The following is a 27484-nucleotide window of genomic DNA, read 5'->3' as shown; positions in this document are numbered from 1 at the left end:
TATCTCGACGTTCTGAAGTGATTAATAGCGAGAATTCGTCGCGTAGGGCATGAATATCGTGACGACCGACCGTTCGTCAAAACACACTGTCACTCTTAGCAATATAACTCGGCTTCTAATGAAACAAATGTCATAAACAGTTGACACAACACTAATGAAGGTTGCTGCTTCGACAACAAAAAGATACAACAGGTGGCGCCACTAGTTTCTTTTATTTTCGAAAATTATATATATATAATGTTTGCCTTTTTGAAAAAAAAAAAATGTTTTTTAATTATTTTTATGCGCCTTTCTTTGGAGATTTGAAAATGTGTCAACTTCAGAATCGAATGAAAAAAATCACAAAGGCGATACAGTGAATAAAGTACGAAACTAACAGAAATTAGGAGAAGAAATTCAAATCACATTAACTTACTTGAAGCGAAAATAATTCGGCGTTCAGTAACGTCGATATGGACACGGTGGAGCTGTTCAAACTTTCGTCATAACCTTGTCGTCTGCAACTAATTCTATCGCGTTCATTCTGAACAGCTAAAAATATACACAAAAAAAAATCATATTATGAATAATTATTTATTTCAAATTAATGCTTCAAACAAATACTTTTCGGGAAATCTAGAAAAAATTACGAACAAGATTATTATCGTATTTGTAAATAATTTCAGCAGATGTATATAATTCGTCTGCACGTGTAGTTACTTTATTACAAGAACTGAAGAAAAATTTTAACATTCAACTAAATTTATTTTTATTAAATGAAACCAAAAATATATTACATAATTATATTTCTTTCTCATATAATATAATACGAGACATTTTTTTCTAAAAAAAATCCTTGAAGACCATTTTCTATAGTAATCTGAAAAATGTTAATTATCATTCAATTAGTTGCTTTTTTTAACTTAACGCAACAGAAATAAAATTTTCTTATATATTATACATAAAGCTGTATATAAAAATGTCTATTTATTTAACAATAACAATTATATTAATAACATTTTATATTGTTTAATAAAATATTATAAAAAATGTACAAGTATTTTATTAAAAGTATTGATGTTTATATTAATGATAATTATTTATAATAATATTTCATAATAAATAACTAGACATATAAAAATTATATACAAATTCAGTTTAGTTATCTTAGTATATTGATACGGTTTTTTTCTTTTCAATTGTCCAGTAGAAAAAAAAATTGTGGAACAAATTCTTCCTGAAATTATCACCAAAAAATTGACACTGGAAACAGGGGTTGAAATGGTTTTGAACCAAAATAAAGTGTTCCTTGTCGGAACAATTCAAAAGTACTTTTTTTGTAGACGCTCGTATTAAATTTACGAAACTTTCATAGTTTCTACATACATTTGACTTTGAAATAATGCTCGATCTTGAATAACCACTATTCCTATAAAATTCATGTCGCCGAAATGATATACGAGTATACAGGATGTCCCATAAGTTCTTAGATATTTCAATAATTCATAAAAATTAGAATGGTATATCAGAGTGTGGTTGGCATGAAAGTGAATCGCAAGGAGGAAGATTTTTTTTTGGAGGGAAAGAAAAAAGTTACTTTAATTTTTAACCGATAGAGGGCGTTGTACCACATGCATTATTTGCGAATACGTGCAAATGAGAGTTCTATAAAACGCAAGTGTACTGCTGACAGCTCGTAATGAATGCGTGCAAATTCCCAGTCAATGGGGGTGAACAGAATTGTTCTAGTGAAAAGAAAAATGTGTTGCTTCACTAACAATATCTTATCCACCAAAGTAAGCATCACAGCAACAAATTTTTCTTTCTACAAAAACAATTCTGTTTATCCCCAATGACTGGTTATTTGTACACATTCCTTACGAGCTGTTAGCGATGTAATACGTATCGCCATCTAGTGACCATAGTAGAAACTATTACCACTACACTTATTTTTGCAAAAAAAAAAAAAAAAGTCGTACGTTTCTGCTTCAACAGGCGAGGTGCCATAAGTCTGTTGTAAAATGAACAAAAATAAAAAATTAAAAAAATAACATAAATAAAAATAAATGATGATCATAAATTGGTGAGCATGGGAAAAGGTGTCCCCCTGGTGATTCATAATATTAATAATAAAAATTACGTGGATTTGTTTTCCAAAAGGAATTGATGTTAAATTCACAACGAAATGTCATCTTCACGACTGTAACCAGAAGGCGAAAATCAGAACCTAAATAAGCAATTGATCATGGGGATCAATTGATCATATATTTAATATATATATATATATATATATTATACCCAAGGTAAAAAACTTTCTGCATCTATCTCTCATCCTGAGATTTTTATTTAATAAAGTCAAAGCACCTTTTGGTAACTTGTTTTGGTAAAATACTTATAAGCTCTGTATTACTTAACCTTGGTATTTCCTAGCCTGGCTCCCACTGATGAGACCTCAATAAAGGTCGAAACCGGTCTGGGTAGTGCCCGCCACCCCCCCCCCCTTGCCTTTAATGCATAGCATCATATATCTCCTCCAGGAGATGGGCTTTGCATTAATATATATATAGTGATTTACGTGCAACGAGAATTTAGGCGAATTTCTCAGACTAATCCATATATCGGTCAGCAGTGTAATCAATTTAAAGAAACTCTCGAATGTTCTGAAGATTTAAGAACCAGTTTTATAGCCACGACCCCTTTAGTGTTTTATTGTTTCGTTTTTCCTATGGAATTTAATTAAGGATAAAGTATACACATGTAAAGTGACTTCATTTATACGAGTTAAAAGATAACATTTGAAAGGCTGCCGAACAATAATATTAAACTTGTTTACACTAAATAAAAAATAATTTTAATAATAATAATAATAATAATAATAATAATAATCTCCGATAAAGGTTCTTTGGGTCACAGACGAGATCCGAATGCAGATCATTCCAACCAAATGACTTCGCCAAAACTAAGCTATGGAGGTTTTGATTTTTTTAGCAATAGAATACAATGACAATAGTCCTATGTGTAAGTAAAGAGCATGTTTAAAAATGAAGCGAACCCCCAGACCATTTATTACGAGTGACCGAAAGAACGACCATCTCAGCGTTGGTTCCGCTCAGTGACAGGCTCACCCTACCACTGAGCAGAACCGCTCATATTCCAGGGAAAAGCACCCACTGGCACGGCCCCGATAGAGGCCCTGCCTGAATGTGCCAATCCCTAAAGCGGTGCTTCTTAACCTTTCCGAAATCACGGAACACTTTTGATTATAAGAAAAATTTGGGGAACACCAAAATCATTAGGGTCATAAAACTAACAATATAAATATAATGGACTTGCTTTTTATAAAAATGGAACTTATTTTAATGCGATACTTCAGCTTGTCGGCTTTTGCAGGTTTCGGTAATATCAGGTCTAATATGTGATGCAGATACCCTCATCTCTTTGTCTATATGTTTAGTAAGTCATTCACGCTTTTCAGTTTTTATATTGGTTAATATTGAGAAAACAAATGTGATGTTGAAAACCTAATAAATTTTCAGTGCCCTTGTGGAGAGAGCTGGGTATTCGGCTTGGACAAAAATCCAAAATTCCCCAAGAGTTATTTTAGGGAATTTCATTTTTACAGTTCGATCCGTTGACAAGGTAACGAATTGTTCTTCTTCTTGTAACGACAATTCACAACTCGATGTATTAACTGTGCCAAATAAATTTCATATCCAATCATAATTGTGTGTATTTAAGGAAGGAAAGTAGCTTGGAATCTTTGCTTCCAATATTGTTAAATGTTCTGTTATAACGGAAATAATTCCCTCGACATTTTTATAATGGAGCGAAGGAAACATATCTTCTGTATTTTTTTCTGATATGCGGTTTTTCCAAAGAGACACTTTTTTTTCTGAAAAGCTGATAATTTATCGGTGAATATCAAATATTTTCATTTTCTCCTTGGATACTTGAATTAACGCTATTTAAATAATTAAAAATATGGGCTAAATATGCGATTTGAGCACACCAAATATCATTTTAAAACATTTTACAAAAGCATCTCTATCTTCATTTTGAAAAAAAGGCCAATAATTCAATCTGAAGTTAAAAAATTTGGAATAGCACTTTACCACTGGATAACTATCTTATTTCAGTGTTCAAAAACAAAGATTCGCGCTTTGCTTCCATAGATATCCAAATTTTTTTTAAAAAAAAAACGTGATTTTAAAGGTCTTCACTTGATGTAATTAGCATATTTACAACTTGGTCTAGTAGAGGTTTTAATGTTGCCGGTAATGTTTGAATCTAAGGATTCTCTGTGCAAAAAACAGTGCGTAGATATAATATTTGGGTTTATTATCTTTGCAAGGGTAACGAATCCTTTAATAGAGCCTACCATTGGTGGAGCACCGTCCTTACAAATTCCTACACACAGCTTCCATGAAATTTTAAAATTTTCTAAATATGACGTAATAGAGTCTAAAATATCTTGTCCTGTTGTGCATTCGGAAAGTTCTCTGCAGCATAAAAATTGATTCTCTATTTGGTTTTCATTACGGAAACAAACGAATCCTAGTATGTGAGCTTTACCGCTAATGTCAGTGGACTCGTCAATTTGTAAAGCAAAATGTTGTTTGGAAAGTTTATTAGTAACTGTTTTCCCGATATATATTTAATTTTATTGTATCTCCCGAATGAAGAATTTTCATAATTTCCTTTTTTGCTTCGTTGCCAAATAATGTTTACTATTTCACAACATGCTGGTAAAATAAAAGACTCTGCTATAGTATGTGGTTTTAATTTTACAGCAGTTAATTCAGATACTTTATATAATGCAAGTTGTGCCTTATTGAAAATGTTAAGTCTTTTCAAAATATTTTACTTGTTCAACTTGCATGTCCAACAATCTCTTAAAATAATCTTTAGTTTTTGAAGCAAGACTAGTGTCACTAGATGACGTAGTGCCATCTTTAACCGGCGAAACACTTCCCCCCAGAGACTCAAATTGCTCTCTCTCTCTCTCATAGCTTAAATCCCCCGAAATCTTAAAACGCAGACAAAAAAGAAATAAACCTTATGAATAAGTAAAGCCGTCTCTAAAAATTCGGACGATCCCTAGGCCACTCAATTGTGGGAGAAACACCGTCCATCTCAGCGTTGGCTCCACTCAGTGATGGCCTTCCACCCACCACCGTTCATATTCCGAAGAAAAGCATTCACCGACAAAGCCCCTCACCGGAAAATACTTTCCACGGAGACTCAAATTGCTCCGTTAAGGAAAAAACCTTAAAAGAGCGAACTCATATCAGCAATCTCACCGGTTTCAACCTTTTTTGAGGTCTCCTCAGTGGGTAGCTAGACCCTAAAATTACCAAAGAAATAAACCCTATGAATAAGTAAAGCTGTCTCTAAAAATTCGGACGATCCCTAGGCCACTCAATTGTGGGCGAAAGACCGTCCATCTCCGAGTTGGCTCCACTCAATGATGGCATCCCACCCATCACCACCGCTCAAATTCCGAAGAAAAGCATTCACCGACAAAGCCCCTCACCGGGCCGTGCCGGAAAACACTTTCCCCGGAGACTCAAATCGCTCCCTTAAGGAAAAAACCTTAAGAGAGCGAACTCATAATATAATATAATAGCCCCCCCCCCTTTATCGAGGCTTCATCAGTGAATAGCTAGACCCTAAAAATACCATATAATATAAGTTTTTCTTTTTAACCAAGAGTGAGTTAACCGGTGCCATCAGATGGTTGCAGGGTTTAATTAGCATAACATTATACGCAAGTAATAAATAATAATTTTAATTATTCTTCAAGGGAAAAATTTTAATGTATTTACTTATTAATTCAATATTCCCCGGTTATTGTTTTACCCTCTTCAAGATAAGTAATAAACAAAATGCCTTTAGCATCCCGAAACACACCGATGCCATGACCTTGTCTTCTTTGGTGCTGAACAACCGGCTTCTCTCCACTGTTTTGACTGATGTTTTCTAATGTGTAATGGTGAATCAAACTCTCATCCATAGTAACAAATGGACGCACAAAATCTGTTTTATTCTTGTTGAAATGCTCCAAGCACTGTCAGAGATTTTCATGCGAGTGTGTTTTTGATCTACTGTGAGCAAGCATATATATATATATATATATATATATATATATATATATATATATACCAAAAAAAACATAAACTTCGCTGAAAATGTGAAAGCGAAGCTTCTGAAGAAGTCTTCTATATTGTTTCCTTATTGTCCTTATAAGGACTGGCTTAAAGGGGCGAAGCAAGAATGCTTTTCATATTCCCCGTTATCTGTAGAGGACAGTGTAGGGATAAGGTGTTATTGAGCTATTAATTAAAGCTCTGATCATGGCAGGAGGGTAACAGCAATAGCCGAGCCTCAGTTAGAACTTCATTGGCTACAGCATTGCTATCCATTACCCTCCAAGGGTATTGGATTGAAAATCAATCACCGTATGTGTAAGTAAAGGTGATATCTCAAAAATATCGGACGATCTCTAGGCCACTCATTCGTGGGCGAAAGACCGTCCAAATCTCAGCGTTGGTTCTACTCAGTGAAACTCGAGTACCGAGTAGAACCGCTCATATTCCGAGGAAAATAATTCACCGGCAAGTACCCCTCAGCGGGCCGTGCCGGAGAACACTTTCCCCGGAGATTCAAAGTGCTCCCTTAGGGCAAAACCTAAGAGAGCGAACTCATTAACCCAGGATAACAGCAACAGCCGAACCTCAGTTAAACTTCATTGGTTCAGCATTGCCATCCGTTACCCTATATGGGCATCTCATATAAAATCAATCACCGTAATGTGTAAGTAAAGGTGATATCTCAAAAATATCGGACGATCTCTAGGCCACTCATTCGGGGGCGAAAGACCGTCCAAATCTCAGCGTTGGTTCTACTCAGTGACACTCGAGTACCGAGCACAACCGCTCATTCCGAAGAAAATAATTCAACGGCACGTACCCCTCAGCGGGCCGCGACGGAGAACACTTTCCCCGGTAACTCAAAGTGCTCCCTTAGGTCAAAACCTAAGAGAGCGAACTCATTTACCCAGGATAACAGCAACAGCCGAACCTCAGTTAAACTTCATTGGTTCAGCATTGCCATCCGTTACCCTATATGGTATGGGCATCTCATATAAAATCAATCACCGTAATGTGAAAGTAAAGGTGATATCTCAAAAATATCGGACGATCTCTAGGCCACTCATTCTTGGGCGAAAGACCGTCCAAATCTCAGCGTTGGTTCTACTCAGTGAACCTCGAGTACCGAGCAGAACCGCTCATTCCGAGGAAAATAATTCACCGGCACGTACCCCTCAGCGGGCCGCGACGGAGAACACTTTCCCCGGTAACTCAAAGTGCTCCCTTAGGTCAAAACCTAAGAGAGCGAACTCATTTACCCAGGATAACAGCAACAGCCGAACCTCAGTTAAACTTCATCGGTTCAGCATTGCCATCCGTTACCCTATATGGGCATCTCATATAAAATCAATCACCGTAATGTGTAAGTAAAGGTGATATCTCAAAAATATCGGACGATCTCTAGGCTACTCATTCTTGGGCGAAAGACCGTCCAAATCTCAGCGTTGGTTCTACTCAGTGAACCTCGAGTACCGAGCAGAACCGCTCATTCCGAGGAAAATAATTCACCGGCACGTACCCCTCAGCGGGCCGCGACGGAGAACACTTTCCCCGGTAACTCAAAGTGCTCCCTTAGGTCAAAACCTAAGAGAGCGAACTCATTTACCCAGGATAACAGCAACAGCCGAACCTCAGTTAAACTTCATTGGTTCAGCATTGCCATCCGTTACCCTATATGGGCATCTCATATAAAATCAATCACCGTAATGTGTAAGTAAAGGTGATATCTCAAAAATATCGGACGATCTCTAGGCTACTCATTCTTGGGCGAAAGACCGTCCAAATCTCAGCGTTGGTTCTACTCAGTGAACCTCGAGTACCGAGCAGAACCGCTCATTCCGAGGAAAATAATTCACCGGCACGTACCCCTCAGCGGGCCGCGACGGAGAACACTTTCCCCGGTAACTCAAAGTGCTCCCTTAGGTCAAAACCTAAGAGAGCGAACTCATTTACCCAGGATAACAGCAACAGCCGAACCTCAGTTAAACTTCATCGGTTCAGCATTGCCATCCGTTACCCTATATATGGGCATCTCATATAAAATATAAAAAATCAACCCCCACCCTATATAACATAATAATATAATATGTTTATAAATATGTTTATATATATATTACTGAAAAAACCCCGGTTTTTCTAATTTAATTCTCCCAAATTGCCTCCCCCCCCCTCCACACACTCAGTAATTTTTGGAAATCGCAGAAAGAAAAAAAGCCGCAACACTCAGAAAAAGGTATGTGTAAATTTCTCTTCCTTATGCTACATATACTTTTTGGTAAATTTACATCTACAATGCCCTAAGAATCCGTGAGTAAATAGCCAATGACATTTAAACAGGGGCACTCCTAAACTGAAGCAGGCAAAATAGCCGTAATTATAATAGTTTATTAAGAGTAACATGGGATTTTCCCAGAAATAATATACATGTTAAACTAAATTATATATCACAATCTCCTGCCTCCCCAAAGAATTAATTAAAACTAGAGAAACAAGTAGGGCATATTTTTATTGTTATAAAATTATATCCTGTCTTAAAAAATTACTCAACAAACAAACAAAAAAAAATTAAGTCGCATAAAGCGTATTAAATATATATAAGAATAAGAACTAAAATATAGAGCGGAAAATTGGCTTCAATTTATATTATGGATCCAGTCATAAAAGCCGAATACAAGCTCCTAGGTAAAGCTTTCTTTTGTCTTTTAATTATTGAAATTACGGCAACACCGATGCCAGAGGTTAATAATCTCATAAACTCTAAATTAAAATTTAAAATATAAGTTTCTTTTTATATTTTGCTATAAAATATGGCTACATCAATAATATTCTTTACAGTATTATAAGAATAAGACAATTAAATATGTTATTTTCTATCTTTAATGTTGATAAAATTTTCTCCAACTTATTTTCTGGATAAGAAAAATAAAAGAGTGAAAAGAGAACATTGCTTGCTGTGAATCATGAATCAATCGACCGTGAGATGCGGCGATTGATTCATTCAATCCAATACCCTTGGAGGGTGATGGATGGCAATGCTGTAGCCAATGAAGTTCTAACTGAGGTTCGGCTAGTGCTGTTACCCTCCTGCCATGATCAGAGCTTTAATTGCTCAATAACATCTTATCCATACACTGCCCTCTACAGATAACGGGGAAGATGAAAAGCATTCTTGCTTCGCCCCTTTAAGCCAGTCCTTATAAGGATAAGGCTTGCTGTGAACGGACTTCGTTTCTATATTTTAGTTTTCTTCTTTTTTTTAGTAACAATATTTATAATCATAAACAATATGAGAAATTGCAAACTTATTAGGCAATGCAAAGTCAATTATGTAGCACTGTCTTTTCTCTCATATATGCAGTTATATTTTAAAATCATTTATTTATATGAAATATTTAAATACAATTTACGTTTTCTATTTAGGAAAATCGTGTCATCTCAATTGTGATTTAAATAACACCATTTTATTAATTTAAAAAGGTCGAAAATTTAAAAAAAAATATTCGAAATAACACATATGTATATGCTACTACTAAAATTAAATAACTACAGTAAGCATGCAAAAAAAACGATTGAATCGTTGGATGATGAATTTTGTGTCATTATAATAAACTAGTGTTTAAATGCGTTTGAGGAAATACTATAAATCATTAATATTGTCTACTTGTAAACAAATTATATTTTGGGCTGGACGCATTTAACTGAAAATTCGGTATTTGTAATTCTCAGAGAAACAGATTCTAATTTTGTCTCCATCGAAGCATTTGCGACAGGAAGAAGAGACAAAACCAGTTGAAGTTATATATTTAACTTATCTCTGGCTGATGGAACGAATTTAATAAAATTTGAATGAGCAGTGGAATATACCTGCGTAGTTCCGTTTTGGTTGTAGGATAAATTTTATTAGCAAAAAGATTCCAAGAAATTAGTACTTCCGCGCAAGCCGAATTAATTTGAATAAAATTTTTCTTTTATTTAAATCTCGCCGACGAAAGTTTGTTTGATCCTCTCTTGGACTGATGCTTGATTCTTTGCATGAGTCAAATCCAGAGAATCAAGCATATTTAATTATGGACGAAGCGATCAAGACACACACACAGAATGTGATATTGGTACAAAAGTAATTTATTATTCCACAAAATAATTTAGTTTATAGTACTAATATCGAACTAGTTTTGGAGATATCGGTGGATATCATAAAACATATTTAGTTAGAAGACCTAGGTTTCAATCTCGTCTTGGATGAGCTTTTATGAATTAACTGGAAATGGGTTAGCCGGTCGTGTGGAGTTGAAGGGGTTCCTCCATCTCTGTAAAATGAGGGTTTTCATTCCATAGACAATACACTATGAGATAATACACTTATCTCATAGCCCCAATACATCTCAATTCAGCTACAATCTTATAGCGTTAAGGTTGAAAAATGTCAAATTTCCATAAACTGTTACATCCCCTCTATGTACGTGTGGAGTCTCTATGTGTGTGTGTGTGTGCGTGTATATGTATGTGTGTGTGTCATTCTTATCTATATTTTGAGTGGTCGCCTGAGTTTAGCCATTCTTCGCTTCATATCTTAAAATTCCTTTGCAGTCAAGAGATACCACGTGTTACTTCAAGATAATATACAGTCTGCATCTTCGCTTCAAGCAAAGTGTGAAATCTTATACTTGTCCTTAAATTGAAAATATATGAAGAGCCAAAGGCTTCAATTATTTAAATTAAGGGATATTACATCCCATTTTGTTTCACAGCCGAAAGTTCAAGGTTACGCTTAAACTACTCCGTTTCATGTATTTTTTTTTTTTTTTCGTTTACGTAAGGGTTATTAGCATTGTATCGTCATAGCAGATGACTCAAAAGGGTCTGCAATTAAAAACCAGCTGGACTTCAAGTTTTACCTACCTTCCAAACACTGAAATGAAGAAAACGATTGTCATTTTTATGATTTTATTTTTCTACCTTCTAAGCATACCTTGTTTATCATACCTTCCTTTTTCATCCCTGCTCGAAAACACTTCTTCAATCGGCAATACCGACATTGATTCCTCTTGTCTTTATCCACCACACAATTTCTGCCAAACCGACATGAATAGCGTTGATTTTTACGCACACTCCGACGGAAAAATCCTTTACAACCATCACAACTTGAAGCTCCATAATGTTTGCCAGTAGCCCGATCTCCACAAATTGCACACAGTTGATTAACAATTTGAGAATTTGGAGAAAGATCAACGTCCCCTAAAAAAAAAAAAAAAAAAGAATATTTTATATTAGTATAGTTCCACAAAAACAATTACAACAATATATCTACTGCTTAAATATCTTATATGATTATGTACAAATTTTCGTTCATAATTTGTATTTAGTTTAAGTACAGGTGTACATAAGCAGAAGGGAAAGAATACGTGGTTCAGCCATTATTCAAAACTCAAGAAGATTTCGAAAAATTCCAGGAATAGAACAAGTCCACAGGTCAGCATGTCTACTAATGTATATATATTGAATATGATATTATATTTCGTCTACGAGCAGACACAGGTCGAGGTCATTTATTTATATATCGCCTAAGGCAGTATCTGATAGTCTCCAATATATGATTCGGCGTGTTAAAGTGGGACCTTCATAGTTCAGTGAATATCAAAGATTATGTTTAGTGGAAAAGACCTTACATGATAGCAAGTTGCTTTGCTGGATTTACATTCTCGACGCGTTCCTCCCTGATGTCTTCGTATTTCACCACTTCTTTCACTGGCACGTGATTACTAAGTGTGTGCAATGGACGGATGAGCTTCAATAGATCGTTGAGACTTATTCCAAAGGACTCCGCAAAGTTGTGGTCAAATCAATACCGATCCCGCATTGTTACGTTAAACATTAAAAAAAATAAAAAAAAGTCCACGATTTTTATAGGCTCCAGTATTTGTATTAAAGCATTAGCATCCAATTATCCAGAGTAAGAAAAACTCCGCTTTTACCAAACAACTACTGATAAAATGCGTCTCCTATAGAAATTATTTACTATAGGATTCAAAGTAGATCAACGGTAAGTTGTAATTCCATTAATAAGCGTTAACTTTTGCCATCAGGATTTTCTGTGGAAAAACTAGTGGTGGTGGTGGTGGTGGTCGGCGCTAGATGGCGTTGGTGTAGTTGTAGTTGGTGGATTGAGCTTCAGCCACACACACCACTTGTGAAAGGATTCAAATCCTATCTATAAAAATTGGAATTTTCTGTCGTTAAACAACGAAAACTTAGTCAAGCCGATTTTAAACGCAAGGCGAATTTTCTATTTCTCCCTGGAACATGAGTTTTTAATAACAACTTGGCGATTGTTAGTAAGCAGTTATTGGTCTTCATTGATGTTGTATGCAGCTGAAGTGTTCTCTTCTTTTTCTACAGCAAAGCAACTCATTGCCGGCCTGCTTGGTCGAGTGGTTAGCGCATCCGCTCTTCACCCAAAAGACTGCAGGTTCGAATCCGCCGTGGGCATGGATGTTTGTGACTGTCTGTAAAAATACCAGTGGTGGTAGTAGGCAGAGGCGCGCCGGCCATATATGCAATGTGTGCTACGCACACAAGCGCCAGGATAGTAAAGGCGCCAAAGAGGAGGAAATACTTTTAAAAAAAAACACGTTTTTTTAAAGTGATTTTTTATTGGGGGGGACAGGGGCCCCAACTAAAGTTTTGCACCCGGACACTACTGGCGTGCCCTTGGTAGTAGGCAGTAGATGGCGCTGGTGTAGATGATGGTAGTTGTGGTTTGCTGTAGTTGGTGAATTGAGTGGTGGAGTCGGAGAGTTGTGGAGTAGGTGCCCTCACTCGATGAGTCGTTAGGCTCCTTGGAAGTGTCACGTAATAATAATTTATGATGTATTGTATTATCCTCAGCAACGCAAATTATCGAATTAAAATATCATTTTAAAATTGCTAAAGTACCATCCTTACCTCTTGCTCAAATTCCACTTGTATTTCACGAGTCTATGTTTCTTAAAGTTAAAATACAAAGCAGGTACCAAACATCATGTTTTACTTCTAATTCCTACATTAATGAGCAAGAATATTCCCTTCAACTTGGCTATCACAACGTCCTTCACTCCTGAACAGCATCCTTCCAACTGTTTCCTTCATCTCATATCCATCCTGTCTCTCAGAAAAGAGAAATGGTATTTACTTACAGATCTATTTCCCTAATTTCAGTTTATTTTATTTTTTCATAATAAGAATTTATGGACTAATAGCCAACTTCTGCATCAATTGAAAGCCTCCTGCCAAATCAATGATATTAGTGGGTATTCTTTCACAGCTTTCTACAAGACATTTTATTCCTTATATCACCTACTTATGGATAAATGCTTACGAAATGTTTGGAGCAACCAAAGGCAGATGCTCTGGATATCTCTAGAGCACCAGCTGATGTGTGACACAAGACATCCTGAACAATTTACTATTGAGTCCTTTCTGCAAGTAAATAAATACATCGTTTGCTTTTTTGGCTGTTCAATGAAATAGTTTTATTATTCTTTTACTCCTATCTATTGTTCCTAAATAGCTTATTTTTTTAATTTCCCCTGACTGTCAAATTCATTCCTAGCTAACGCAGATATACCACTTCGAAAACCCAGCGATGTGCAAACAGGCCAGATCTCAAGAATACCACTTCTCTTGCTGATCCTAATATCACCGTCGAATGGATGAAGGATGACCTAGTTGATTTCCAATCCTTGAAAACTTCTTTATTTCTCACAATAAAAAATACTCACCATTTATACTAAATTAGATAAGGTTTGAAGTTATTGCTATACTAAGTAGAGAATATCTTTAAGACTGACTTCGGTGCTTTTACGTGTAAAAGAAGTATAACAAGTTCTTTTAAAATGCTCCACATGCTACATTTTCTCACTTAAACAGATGATTACGTTCTATAGATCTCCTCTTGGTTTACTGCTACCATGTAGAAGGAGATACCCAACAAAACCTCTTTCAAATTCTACATTTATGGTAATCTCATACTCAATGTCAAAGACAATTGTTTTTCCAAAGGGTTCAGCATAAGATTCACATGCGCAGATTTTTGATAAAGTTGTAGCGAATATGGTGAAATTTCTGTATTGCTTTTAAGTTCAAAACTGTAGACTTCGAAACAATGTGTTTGGAAGTCTCGCTTTGCCAAAAATTTAATTTTTTTCCCCGTCTTGTGTGGTTCCACAAATATTTCAAAACGTGAAACCAGGACTTGATTTAAGATTCAGTGTTAAGAGAGAAAAAAAACTGTAATATAAAAGATCTTCTGATCTTGGAATTAATATTAATCAAATTTCAAGCTTCTTGGAGCATAATTTGGAGTCAAAATAAAGAAAAAATAATAATCTTCTGCATATTTTCCCCCTATAATTTTATTGCATTGCCTTCATAGAGGTCAGTTTTTCAATGAATTCGCTAATTTCACATTCTTGGAGTTCTACAAACATGGAATACTATTAAAATTTTCGAAATAGTTTTTTTTTTCTCCCCACAATGTAAAAGTAAAATGGTGTGATTTGGTTTTTGTTTCATAGATGGCTGCACTATCGATCACTTGAAATGAATAGTAGCATTGGGTTGATTACTATAGCAACAAGAATATGTCAACACATAACGTTAGCAACAAAAGATACAAAAAAGAAAAACACTCTAATCTCACTGTATAGTGGAGTGTTTATCTTAAAGCAACGTTCTCTGGAACAAGGAGAAGCTAATGAGCTGTGTGTGTGTGTGTGTGTGCTTTTTGTTTTTGTTTATAAATAATAACAATGCTAACAACATTACATAAATGCAATACAACATGTTAAAGGTTACAGCATATGTTTCGACCGTGATTGAATAGTTAATAATTGGAATTGTTCGATTAACGCTTTAGATTACGAAACAAATGCACTGCGATTTAACGCCGATTTGCGTTAAACTTGTCATTGCACGTTACGCCATTAGATACGCTGCCGTCTGGGAAGTGTATCTTATTATTGCGCGCGTTATTTCTGTAAGATATGAAACATTTATTATTGGTGCGTGTGCGTGGTGAATTATTTTTTGTAAATCTTATTTTATTTTGTTAAAATAACATATAATTATTTATTTATTATAGATACGAGGCTGAATTATGACTAGGGTCACTGTTGAAAATATGAAAAGAATTATATTTTTTCAATTATCGTTACACGAAACAAAAGCACTGCGATCTAACGCCTATATTCGTTTGCGCATGTCATTGCTATATATTATTGGTTTGTTCGTGGTGAGGATGAAATATTTTTAACAAAGCAATTTTTAATATGTAAATTTATTTATTAATAAATTCGTTATTGATTAGGAAAAAAATTTATATATACAGTGCTTTTTTCCTAGAAAAAAAGGTGCCGGTTCACATCTTGTTAAGCTTTTTATTAAAGAAAATGATATTCAAATCTTAATTTAAATGAAAAGCTGCTGTTGTCACGGAGTCGCATAAATGAATTAAATATAATTTATCTTTAGTATTTTTTATTTAGGCACTGTTTTACTAAGGCACTATTTAGAGCCTTAGTGTTACCAGACGACGCCTGGTAACACATGCGCGTTGTTATGTACATTATGTTATGCACGAACATTATTTAAAAAATTACTTTTGAAAAATTGAAAAAGCGGTAAAAAAAAATAGGTGCCGGAACGCCGTTCCAGTGCGTTACGCCAGAAAAAAAGCGCTGTACATATATATGCAGTACCCCCCACTTAAAATTTTCACCGGCCGCCACTGTAATCTACAATAACCTACAATAACTACCACCTCGCATATTGTAGGAATGAAGGGGATTGAAAAATGTCTGTGTTTGGTACCTAAAACAGATTTTCCGAGTTATGCAAAAAATAAATAAATATACAAAATATATTTAAAATTAATTTTTAAATATAAAAGAATCCTTAATCCACTCTGGTACTGATGTACTGCAGGTTAACAACCTTTCGTGAGTGGGTCATAAAATATATATCATTTAAGAGAGGATAACACTATCAGGAATTGGATAAAAATTATATCCAATAAGTGGTTTTCACTTAACCAGTCTCGTATGGAGGTGGGAGGGTTTTTCTACGCATCATTTTCTACGCAAGCTAGAGAGAGTAATACACACAGCTAAAAGACATAAGCCTCTTCTTTAAATCGATGTTTGATACCATCCCACAAAAGGAGAATTCAATAGATTACCCTTCTCTGACAAACTTCAGTCACCTCACTCGGAGGGGGTTCTGTTTCTGCCTTACGCCTTTTAAGTCTATTCCCGAACGTTGTTTTGTGAACTAGACTTTCTCTTATCTGTAAACGCACAAGCAGTGATGGTCATCCGTACACAGTCCAACTCTTGACCTACCAAACCAACTTCTCGTCCTTCTATTGCATTTCATCTAATTCTGTTCTTTGGAACAACCTTCCTATGGAGTACAACGAGCATCTGTTCAAGAAACACATCAACAGATTCCTTCGCTTCCCCTTAACCTAATTCCCACATACACACTGATGTGCTATAAGGTTGCAACCTCGAGCATATAGGAGCTTAATATAAAAAAAAAATCATAAAAATTTCCCATTAATTAAAATAACTATAATAAAGAATTGTTATTGATTAGGGCATAATTTCATTTATTAAAAAACTACTGACACACACACATTGGATCGGAAAGAAGCCAACAGACGCCATAGTGTGAAGAACAAACATCCATGGCGCCCACCTTAATAAGATGTAGGACCTCCTTTCGCTGCGATGACTGCAGCACACTTTCCACAAGGTAGCGATCAATCAGAATTTTGGAGCATCCTTCCTGTAATGAAGTCCTGGACTGTTGTGGGGGAAGGACGTTCGTTGACCTCACCTGATGCTCTAGTTCATCGGACAAATGTTCAATAGGGTTGAGATCAGGGCCCTGTGGAGGCCAGTCAAGTGTGGCGATGTTTATGTCCACGAACCACGCAGTTGCAGCAGCAACCTTCGGACACGGCGCATTGTCTTGCTGGAAGAGACAAGGGTTAGTCCCGTAGAAACGCCACAAAGTTGAAAGCACTGCATTGTCCAGAATGTTCAGATACCTCTCGGAGTTCAACGTTCATGGCATTACAAACAGAGGTCCAAAGCAGGTAAAACAGGACAATACCATCACACTCATCACAAGAGACGTTCACCGGGAAAACCGCTACACCCATCTCTCTACTCGGCAGAGGGCGTAGCGTAATTCTTCTCTCCATAACACAGATTTCCAAGCTCCCACGTCCCGTTGAAGACGCTCTTTGCATCAATAATGTGGGACTTGCATATTGCGGTCCTACCATGAAAACCGATGTTGTGTTCTGAATGTTTTTGTGCAGATTCGTGTTCCAGTCGATGCCGGGAACTCTGCATTCAACGTGACGGCTGACGAATGGTTTTTACATATTATCCTTCGTAGTACCTTACGGCAGTGTTTCCCAACGATTTTTTTGGATCATGCCCCACCATATCACACTCACGTTCGGTGAGTGTGATAGGTTGTCCACTGAGGAGAGCAGTTGACTCCCTGCGCTTCCAACTCAGTATGGTATCGCTGATTGTAGACCTGGGATGGTCCAATTTTTTCAGCAATATGCCGAACAGATACACCTGCAACGTGGCATCCTTTCGCAACGCCTCTTCCAAACGCCGTCAGTTTCCATTGGCAGCCACTTCACCACACAGTTGCCCTGATATAGGAGCATCATATTCCTCTAATGTAACCGGCTACAAAAACCTGATTTTTCATGTAGCATCCTCAGTGAGAGGGTGCAGCACCATGTCCTTCCAGTTCTCTCTGTTGGTGGCTTTCCTTTTTGTTCTGCATAGCCATGTGATCCTGTCCATGATCTTATATCTTCAAGCCATGTCCTTCGTTTTTTGTCTCTTGATCCTTTTTCCATAATTTTCCTTCTAAAACTGTTAGTATCCTCTCTCCTGCTGAACCTTTCAGTACATGTTCCGCCAATCTCATCTTTCTCTGGATCATTTCCTGTAATAAGGATCTCTGTTCTCATTCTTTGTAGGACATCTGTATTTGTCACATGTTCTGTCCATTAGATTTTCAGAGTTCTCCTATAGCACCACATTTCAAAGGCCATTATCTGCTGCCTTACTCTCTTCTTGAATATCCAGGTCTCACTTAAATATTTGGAAACTGGCCACACTAATGTTATCATTCTTTTCTTTGTCTCGATACCCCCAGAACTTCTGAGCAGATCTTTATTTTTCGAGAATGCATCTTTAGCAATGGCTGTTCTTATTTTTATTTCTTTATCTTTCCATCTGAAGTAAAGTAGGTGCCAAAATATTTGGATTCTGTTGTATGTTCAATTTTCATATTGCTTATGAATATTTTTGGCTCGGATCTGCTTTCTTTTGAGATTTTCATAAATTTCGTCTTTTTTGCATTTATATCTAATCCAAATTCTTTACCTTCTTCAATTAGTAGCTGAAGTAATTTGATTCATGCATTATATGTTATTTATATCCAAAATCAGAAATTTCAGAGTCCGGACTTTACATTTACTTACATTTATTTATATTATATAATATAAATTATATTACTAAATAAGATAGCCAAAGATTATGGTATGATAATATCAACAGAAAAATCAAAAACTATGGCCTTTAAAGAACAAGATCCAGCAAGAACAAAAATAGTAATAGATAACAAGATCTTAGAACAGGTGAATTCATTTAACTACCTAGGATGTATGATCACATATGAAAATGAAAAAGATATAAACGTAAAAATTGCAAAATATTTAAAAATAACAGGAGTAATTAACTCTATATTTAAACCAAATCTAGTTCAAAAACAAACCAGACTAAAAGTATACAATACATTAGCCCTACCAGTCTTAATGTATGGAAGCGAAATCTGGACAATCAAACAAAAAGACAAACGAAGATTAACAACAGCAGAAATGAAGTTTATGAGAAAAACTGCAAAGTATACCCTATTTGATCACAAAAGAAACGAAGATATTATGAAAGAATTAAACCAAGAACCAGTAATAGAAAAAATTAAAAAATATAAACATAAATGGATGGAACACGTTCAAAGAATGAAAACAGAAAGATTACCAAAACAAGCCTTAAAGTACAAGCCATTAGGAAAAAGAAAACCAGGACGTCCTCTTAAACGATGACTTCTAAGGCCGGAACAGGCCTGCTAGGCCTAAATCCTTGATACGCATGATGATGATGATGATGATTTATATTATGAAAGCGAAATTACGATATTATTCCCTTTTTATGAATCTCGTTGTTGTGAAGTATTTCTCAGTATAATTTTTTTTTTTGTCACAGCGGAAAAGTTGGAATTATTGGGGGGGAAAAAATACACTCTCACGTAATTTACGGACAAGTTCTTAGCACTAAGCGTTATTATGCTTATTTGCCAAAAGAATAAATAATTTAAGCAATCAACAGTATATTAATGCAAATTATATACACATTTTAATAATGCAAGAAAAATTAATTGATTTTACCACATTAATTAAAGCGAATAGTATTTTATTTGTTCGTATTCAAGTTTTTTTTTTTTTTTTCGTGTTCAAGTATTCCCAACGTCTTTACATTTAATAGTTATTTCCGCATTATATTCCTAAATGTCGAGCAAGATTATCTCTGTAAATCAATACCATATTTACTCGTTAGGAATCACGCGCATGCGCACTCTTTTATACTCTGTAACCAGAAGATCAACGGCGTAGAGATAGTGGTAGAAGTTTAATGTAAACAGTTTATGTATGATAATACGGGTCATGACACAGACGTCAACTAGTTCGATCTCATATATATGTTGGGTGGAGTAGGAGATAATATTTCTTAGAAATATTCTTACATCATACTAAGGGATGTAATTAAACCTTGCTTATGTAATTAAACTATTGATGCATTATATGTTATTTATATCCCAAAGCAGACGTTTCAGAGTCCGGGTGATTTGCATAAATATTTTTATTTTATTTTATTTTTTTTTTGCCTCCCAATACTCTCCTAATCGCGACGTATTCATGAACTAAAATGTTCACATTTTCAGGAGTAAAATGAAATAAAGTAAGGGCAGGTCAAAATAGCCTATTATATTTCTTGATTTATTCTGTCAACGCTGCCATCTTACGAACAATAATTCCGTGGGTATGTCAAGGTGAGATAATCTAAAAATACTACTCTACAGACTCAACATGGAATTCCTTCAAACTTTCAATAAGTAGGATGTGATCTCACCCTGTAATTAAAATCATCTACTTCCTAAAGAAATTCACAAACAGCCAATGCTACCCATTGGGTGGAGGCACAGTGATTGTGCGTAGAGTTGATTTTCACAGTAAATCCCGAGACTCATTGATCCAGATGTCGCAACTACTTAGCAGGTACCAAAGTATTTGTTTAGGCAATTTTTCTGTTTGGATTTTTTTTTTTTTAATATATACCACCATATCTTTTATCACCAGGTTAGGTTTAAACACATAATTCATTACAACATGCAGCTACCCGAGGGTTATTTCAAATTTTTTTAAAATTTTCATATTAATATCATTTTATCTTCATATAAAATCCTACATTCGAAATAAATAAAATAATTTGGACTGCCTTCGTCCTTGTGTAAATGGATCGCCAGTTGTCTTTCAGATCGATCCCTACGTGCAATGGTTCTCTCCTCAGACTTTCCTAAAGAGAGAACTTTCGTCAAACATCTCAAGCTTCAAGATCATCTATATTGTATATAGATGTAATATAGAAGTTCCCTGAATACTGATCTCCACAGTATCTTTTAACTGGGGTGAAAGCAACGTAATCAACTTCAATGATTCCTAAACTCAGTTCTGCTTGTTTTCCCATTAAAAAAAAAAAAGACCTCGGATCGTCTCCGTTTACTTTTGATAATGCTCAGCTCAACAGTCAAGACCAGTCTCGCTTGTTGGACCGACTCTTACTCCAAATGTTTCCTGGATAATCACATTACTTCTGTAGTATCAACAGCTTCCAAAATAACTTGCCAGCCTTTTCCAGTCACGATGGTACTTTGCTGCCAAATAGCTACTTACTCTGTACAAATCCCAAATCCGACCAGAATCGAAATATTGCTCTCATGTGTAGGGTGGTGCACCAAAGCCCTAAAAACTCTTGATGCTATCCATAAAAGAACAGTCTGGTTGATAAATGACACGTCTCTTACACCCTCTTGAGCAACTTTCTCATAGAAGATCAATTTCTGCGTTATCTCTTCTACAGATATTTCCATGGCCATTGTTGAGCAGAACTGGTATCCATTATACTTCATATTTCTGCTAGATCTACAAGGAACTCGTGCTACAGCTGCTCACCATCCTTTTACAATCAAACTGCATACTCACCGAACCTGCTACTCCCAGCCATCTTTCATTCCTTCCACTTCTTAAACAACTTTAAAAATATATACACAATTTAGGCCTCCTAGAAGTAACATTTGTTCATGCAAAAGGCAACGTCCGTAGTGTGTGTATGTGTGTGTGTGGAGGGGGGGGGTAAATGTTTTGAACTATATATGACTGCAGACACTAGCAAACAGGAGAAAGAGGGATGATATGATTGAGACGTACAAGCTTCTGAAAGGGTCATACAGGATTCAGTTGATGGAGTTTTTCATTTTATGGAGGGTGGGGAAAGGACAAGCGAGCATCCTTGGACGCTGAGAATGAATGCTACTAAGAAAGGAACGAGAGCTAGATTTTTCTCTCATGGAGTGGTGTGCGGTTGGAATGGATTGCCATTGGATGCTGTGAGTGCAAGTAGCGTGAATGAATTCAAGAATAGGTATGATAGTTGGTGCGTGTAGTATGTGACCTCCCTCGATGAGTTCCTGACTCCCTGGAGGTCTCTCATAATAATAATAATAATAATAATAATAATAATAATAATAAAGGCAAATATGCAAAATAACTATTAATAACGGATGAAAGTTTTAGGAGGCAAGTCAACATAAAGGAAAAATAAGTTTAATCCCTTTAGGACTAAAACTACAGGGGGGGGGTGTTAAAACAGTGTTTATAATTACCGTTTTAACTGATTTGAATCACTGTGTAATAATTATTACAAAGAAAGAACTTTTAGAAATACTTTAATAGCGATATTGAAGGGTTAGGACATGAGATTAAGATCATTCCATTGTCATAGATGAGTGATCTATTTGGTAAACATGAATAATGCTGGTAAAGCTATCACCACTAAAAATAAATAAATAAATAATACTATTCATATTATTTCACTTGACAAATAATCTAGATTTTTGCATGCACAAATCATCAATTTGTAAAACTCTCACAGATCTGAAAAGAAAAATTTTCTGTTTTCCTAAAGGCGCACCAGATCAGCCTTCGACGTTGATGAAGGTCAAGGCTGATCCGTAATTATGACATCAAAAGCATTTAAGCCCTCTGACACAGATCGCAACTTCTTTTGCAAACTTTGCAGAAGCATGGACGATATCTATCATTAATTCCGTCAGCAGTGAAGAAAGAAATGCCGATTAAATGCTGAGAATTGCAGATCCAACAAAAATAAAAATAGTATTGGCTTTCAAAGAATCAGCGGTTAATTAAAAAACACGAATTTTTATAGAATCCACAAAGCGTATAAAATACAGAGAATATTTCATTAACGGGCCTAATTTTTTTAATTTTAAATCGCAACGAATTAAGGATTAGTGGCCACCACTTTGTGCACTCTAAAAAAAAAAAAAATGAAGAACACATATCATCACCTCGAATCTTTTATTTGTCTATAAATACTTCACCTACCTGCCCTTTCCTGCTAAATCGGGGGTTCTTAAACCATGTGTTTATTCAACGAATACACGAAGTGACAGCGAAGACATTGATTTTTGGCAGTAAGGTTAATGCTTATCATCGTATTTGATAACAGAAAATGATCACAGTGACTACATGACAGTTAAGACATTCTTCACTTGTTAAGATTTAAACATTATGTGGGAAATTAGCTAGGAAGAATATGGCTTTATAAATCACTAAGAGAAGAGAATGATACAATATTATTATTATATTATGAGCAAAATATGTGCCTAACCAAACGATTTTTATTTCAGCAAACAAACAGTAAACAAATTACCAAAAGATTTAAAATACAAGCTTCAAAAATAATTATATGATCAAATATATCAATTGTAATATAAAATCATCGTTAAAACTATGCAATTTTGGCAACTTTTTATGTTTAATAAACTGCTTTTCTCAATTTTTCCCCTCCGATTTCACGTATTTTCTTCGCCATAAACCAACAGCGTTTTTTATTATAAAAATATTCGTTATTGTAAGTGAAAGCATACAGTTATAATAACTAATTAATTAGTCCTTTCTCCGCTAACTTCACGCTGTGCATAAAACATTTTATTACCAATGACTGTGTAAACTCATACAAATTAGATACGTTTAGTTAATCTCACATAAAATCTCACATTAATTCCTACTAATATTTCACAAACCTGATTTTTTTTCTGCGTGGAATATAATATGATATAATTACGTAATTCCTACTTTCCCCACAATACATATATGGCGCTGATGTCTTTACGTTTTGCGATCTCTATATTTGTTATTTTATAAAATTGACGGAAATAATCAAGGGATGTCTGTTGACGTAGGGATTTGGATACTATGGTTTCAGATGCATTAAAAGTGTCATTCAAGTAATGTGGCTAATCAGAACTACGTAGTTTATTATTTCTTGAAATTGTGGAACGTTTTATTCTGCTTCTGTTAGCTTTCTATGAAATTATTCTCTTTTTTTTTTTTAAATCTTTTTAAAAGTACTGTTTCTGCTTGTGAAACATGAAATAAAACAAGTTATTTTCTATATATGTTGCAAATTTTGATAAAAAAATATTCGTTCATTTTGTAACAGAATCGAAAATGGTGAAGTTGCAAATAGAATTATGTATGGATGATTATAAATATAAATATCTTATTTATTTATAAATATAATAATATTTTAACTAACTAAAATTTTATTCATGGTATTTACATATGCATGAACACTATTGTGCATACAATTACATATATATCCATATATATTTACATTTCATATATGTATAGTAGGTACAATAATAATATTATTATTATAAAATAACTCCATGGACTCAAAGACTCATCGTGGGAGGCCCACTATTATACACAATTTATCATAAATCACCTTAAATATGTTCACTCTCTCTGCGCTCACCACACTCTCGAGCAATGCATTCCAATTACTCACCACTCTCCTTGCAAAAAAATCTACTTCTCACTCCCTTGCTTACACTCCCCTTATACAGCTTCCAGGGATGATCTCTTATTTTCTCCCTATCTTCATTCATTCTGTGAAAAACCTCCCCGACATTAATCTGGCAATAACCCCTTAACAGCTTATATGTCTCAATCATGTCCCCTCTCCCCCTCCTTCCCCTATCCAAAAATGTCTGAAAATTGCATTTTCTCAATCTATCTTCATACTCAACATTCCAGAGACAGAAGCCACCTTAGTCAATCGTCTCTGAACCTCTTCCATATCTTCATCTTTTTGAAAACCAGGTGACCAAATCTGCGTACAGTAATCCATATGTGGCCTGATCAAAACCTTATACAAGGGAACCATAACACCTTACTTCTTCGAGTCAGTGCCCTTCGCATCATTCCCATTACCGCTGTGTTGTCCTCACCATTTTAGTAATATGTCCCCGAAATTTTAGGTCTTTGTCAACAATCACTCCCAGATCTCTCATCTGTTCTACCTCTTCTAAGAAATTTCTACCGATTGTGTACTCTACATTCGATCTCTGCTTCTCAAATTTCCAAACCTTACACTTTGCAACATTGAATTGACATACCCGCTCATTTACTCATTCAGACAGTGCATTCAAGTCCTCTTGCAAAGCGACAGCATTCGCTCTACTCCCGATCTCTCCCCAACTTTGCACCATCTGTAAATAATTGCATATCACCATTCAGACCTCTCCCAATATCATTTACATACAAATTAAACAGCAATGAACCCAAAACAGACCCTTGGGGTACACCACTAGTAACTTTCTTCTTCTGGGATATCGCTCCTCCATAGACAACTCGCTGATACCTACCAGACAGCCAATCTCCAATCCAGAGAACTATTCTACTGCTCAGCTCCATCCGTTCCAATTTAATTACAAGCTTGTCATGTGGCAATTTATCAAACGCCTTTGCAAAATCTAAATATCCCGCAACACCCTTATCCAATGCATTCGTCACTTTATTATAAAAAGTAAGCAGATTGCTAAAGCACGATCTTCCTTGAGTAAATCCATGCCGGCTGCCAAAGAGTATTTTTCTGTTGTCAACCCAATTCTGAATTTTTGGTCCTAACTAACTTTTCTAACACAACCACAATTCCAGACACACAGACTGGTCTATAATTCGAAGCCTAACCCTTATCACCTCCCTTATAAACTGGGGCAGTTTTATCCTCTTTCCACTCCTTTGGAACTTGACCCAATGAAAGACTCATGTTGAAAAGATATGTAAAATCTGTAGCTAACTCTCTGGGACATTCTCTCAAAGCATGTGATGGAATAGCATCAAGTCCTACAGCATTATTTACATCAAGTCTATTCAATTCCTCATATATTCCTGTTCACTTACTAACAGTTCCTCCTCCTCCTTCTTTCCCATTGCTTTCAAGGTTCTGCACGATATCACATTCATAAGAATAAAATACCTCTACAAATTGCTCAATCTCAACTATATCCTCCGCAGCGGTTATCATTTCTTCGTTTTCACCAATCAATCGCATCCTAACATAATCATTCTTTCTTTCTTTCTTCTACTGGCCACATATCGAAAAAACGCCTTAGGATTTTTTGGATGCTTTAGCTAACTGCTGCTCATACCGCACTTTTGCTACTCTTATCAAGCGAGTCGCCTTCCTCGCCTGCTCTGTACTTTGCATGCAACTGGTTGTTATAACTACTCATCTTGCGTTTTTCCTCCACAATATCTTCTTCTTCCAGATTGCATACCTTATCTCTTGATTCATGCATTGCACACCTGCTCAATTTACCCTCGTAACCTTTTAAATACACTCCTATATTCCCTCCACCAAATAGTTCTTGAGTAGGGCCCAAGCAGCATTGATATCCTTTCCATCGAGTTCCTATTTCAATTTTTTACCGCAAGCTGTTTCCTGAACTTTTCATAATTACCAATCTTATAATTCCACATATATCCCTTTCTAATAGACGTCTTTGAATGACTGATCACCCTGCAAGTGATCACCTCGTGGTCACTCTCACCAACTAGTGGAAGATTTGACACCTTTATTATTTGACTCATTTATAATAACATCATCTGATCAGATAAACAAATCCAATAGTCTTGATCCTCGTGTACCCTCCGTTACGTAATGCCTAAGGTAATTGTCTCGTGATATCTCCAGAAATTCATTTTCTTTTGCCCCGGATGCAGTCTCTTGATTCCAGTCTACATTTTGGTAATTAAAGTCGCCCATAATGATAACTCGTTTCATGCTAGCTAGGCCAATTTGCCTATACATTTCCTTGTCATTACCCTCCATATTACCAGGTGTATAGTAACACCCGATCTGGAAGAAGAAGGTATTATGGCAGAAGCAAAAAATGATTAGTTATAACAACCAATTCGAAATAAGGGGAACGAAATTGTTGCAATGCTTGAGTTTATTGACCTCAAAATTGATGGTATAAGCGAGACATTGTTAGATGACATCTTGACAGGAACACAGATGAACGGATATGATATTTTTCTTGAAGACAGACAGGGAAGAAAGAGAGGAGGAGTACTGTTCATAGTAGCAGATGAGTTGTACCCATGTAAGGTGGATTTGCAATGTGCAAATAGTGGCCACGGTTTTGAAGCAGTATAGTATGAGGTAAACATTTTATTCTATTTACCTCTGCCTAAGACCATACTGCCTCAAAACCGTGGCCACTATTTGCACCTTGCAAATCCACCTTGGATGGGCACAACTCATCTGTTACGATCAACACTACTCCTCCTTTTCTTCCCTGTCTGTCATCATCATCATCATGATTATCAAATTCCTTCCATGTACCCTCATAGTACTACATGAAAAATTTACATCATTACTAACTTCCTATCTACAATTATCCTCCAAATCAGTCTGTTACCTGCCAAGACTCCAACATTATCATATCTTATATTTCTGCCTTCTAAGACATTTTTTACCGTATCAGTCCACCTATACCTTGATCTTCCTCTGGGTATTTTCCTGCCAACCTGGCAGAGAACACTTGTTTTGCTAATCTTTCCTCTCCCA

At 35.7% G+C, this 27484-nt stretch overlaps 1 protein-coding gene across 2 annotated transcripts in view; it reads right to left on the bottom strand.

The window, feature by feature from the left end:
• LOC150103530 (hepatocyte nuclear factor 4-gamma-like) overlaps window positions 1–27484 on the bottom strand; it is an 80663-nt gene that overhangs the window by 18431 nt on the left and 34748 nt on the right. Inside the window, exons 2-3 of one of the 2 annotated variants that reach the window (XM_090398269.1) lie at window positions 11112–11363; window positions 416–531 (exon numbers count right to left, since the gene is read on the bottom strand). In XM_090398269.1, coding sequence (XP_090254395.1) covers window positions 416–531; window positions 11112–11363 — 368 coding nt within the window. Of the gene's footprint in view, window positions 1–415; window positions 532–11097; window positions 11364–27484 lie in introns of those variants that run through there. The other variant, XM_090398271.1, reaches the window with a different exon arrangement.

The sequence above is a fragment of the Typopeltis vanoorti genome, chromosome 9 (assembly GCF_054136105.1).
Source record: "Typopeltis vanoorti isolate ZY-2024b chromosome 9, IOZ_Tvanoo_1.0, whole genome shotgun sequence".
Lineage (NCBI taxonomy): Eukaryota > Metazoa > Arthropoda > Arachnida > Uropygi > Thelyphonidae > Typopeltis > Typopeltis vanoorti.
Note: the sequence above shows the minus strand (reverse complement) of the source record. Positions and strands in the feature narration are given on the sequence as shown.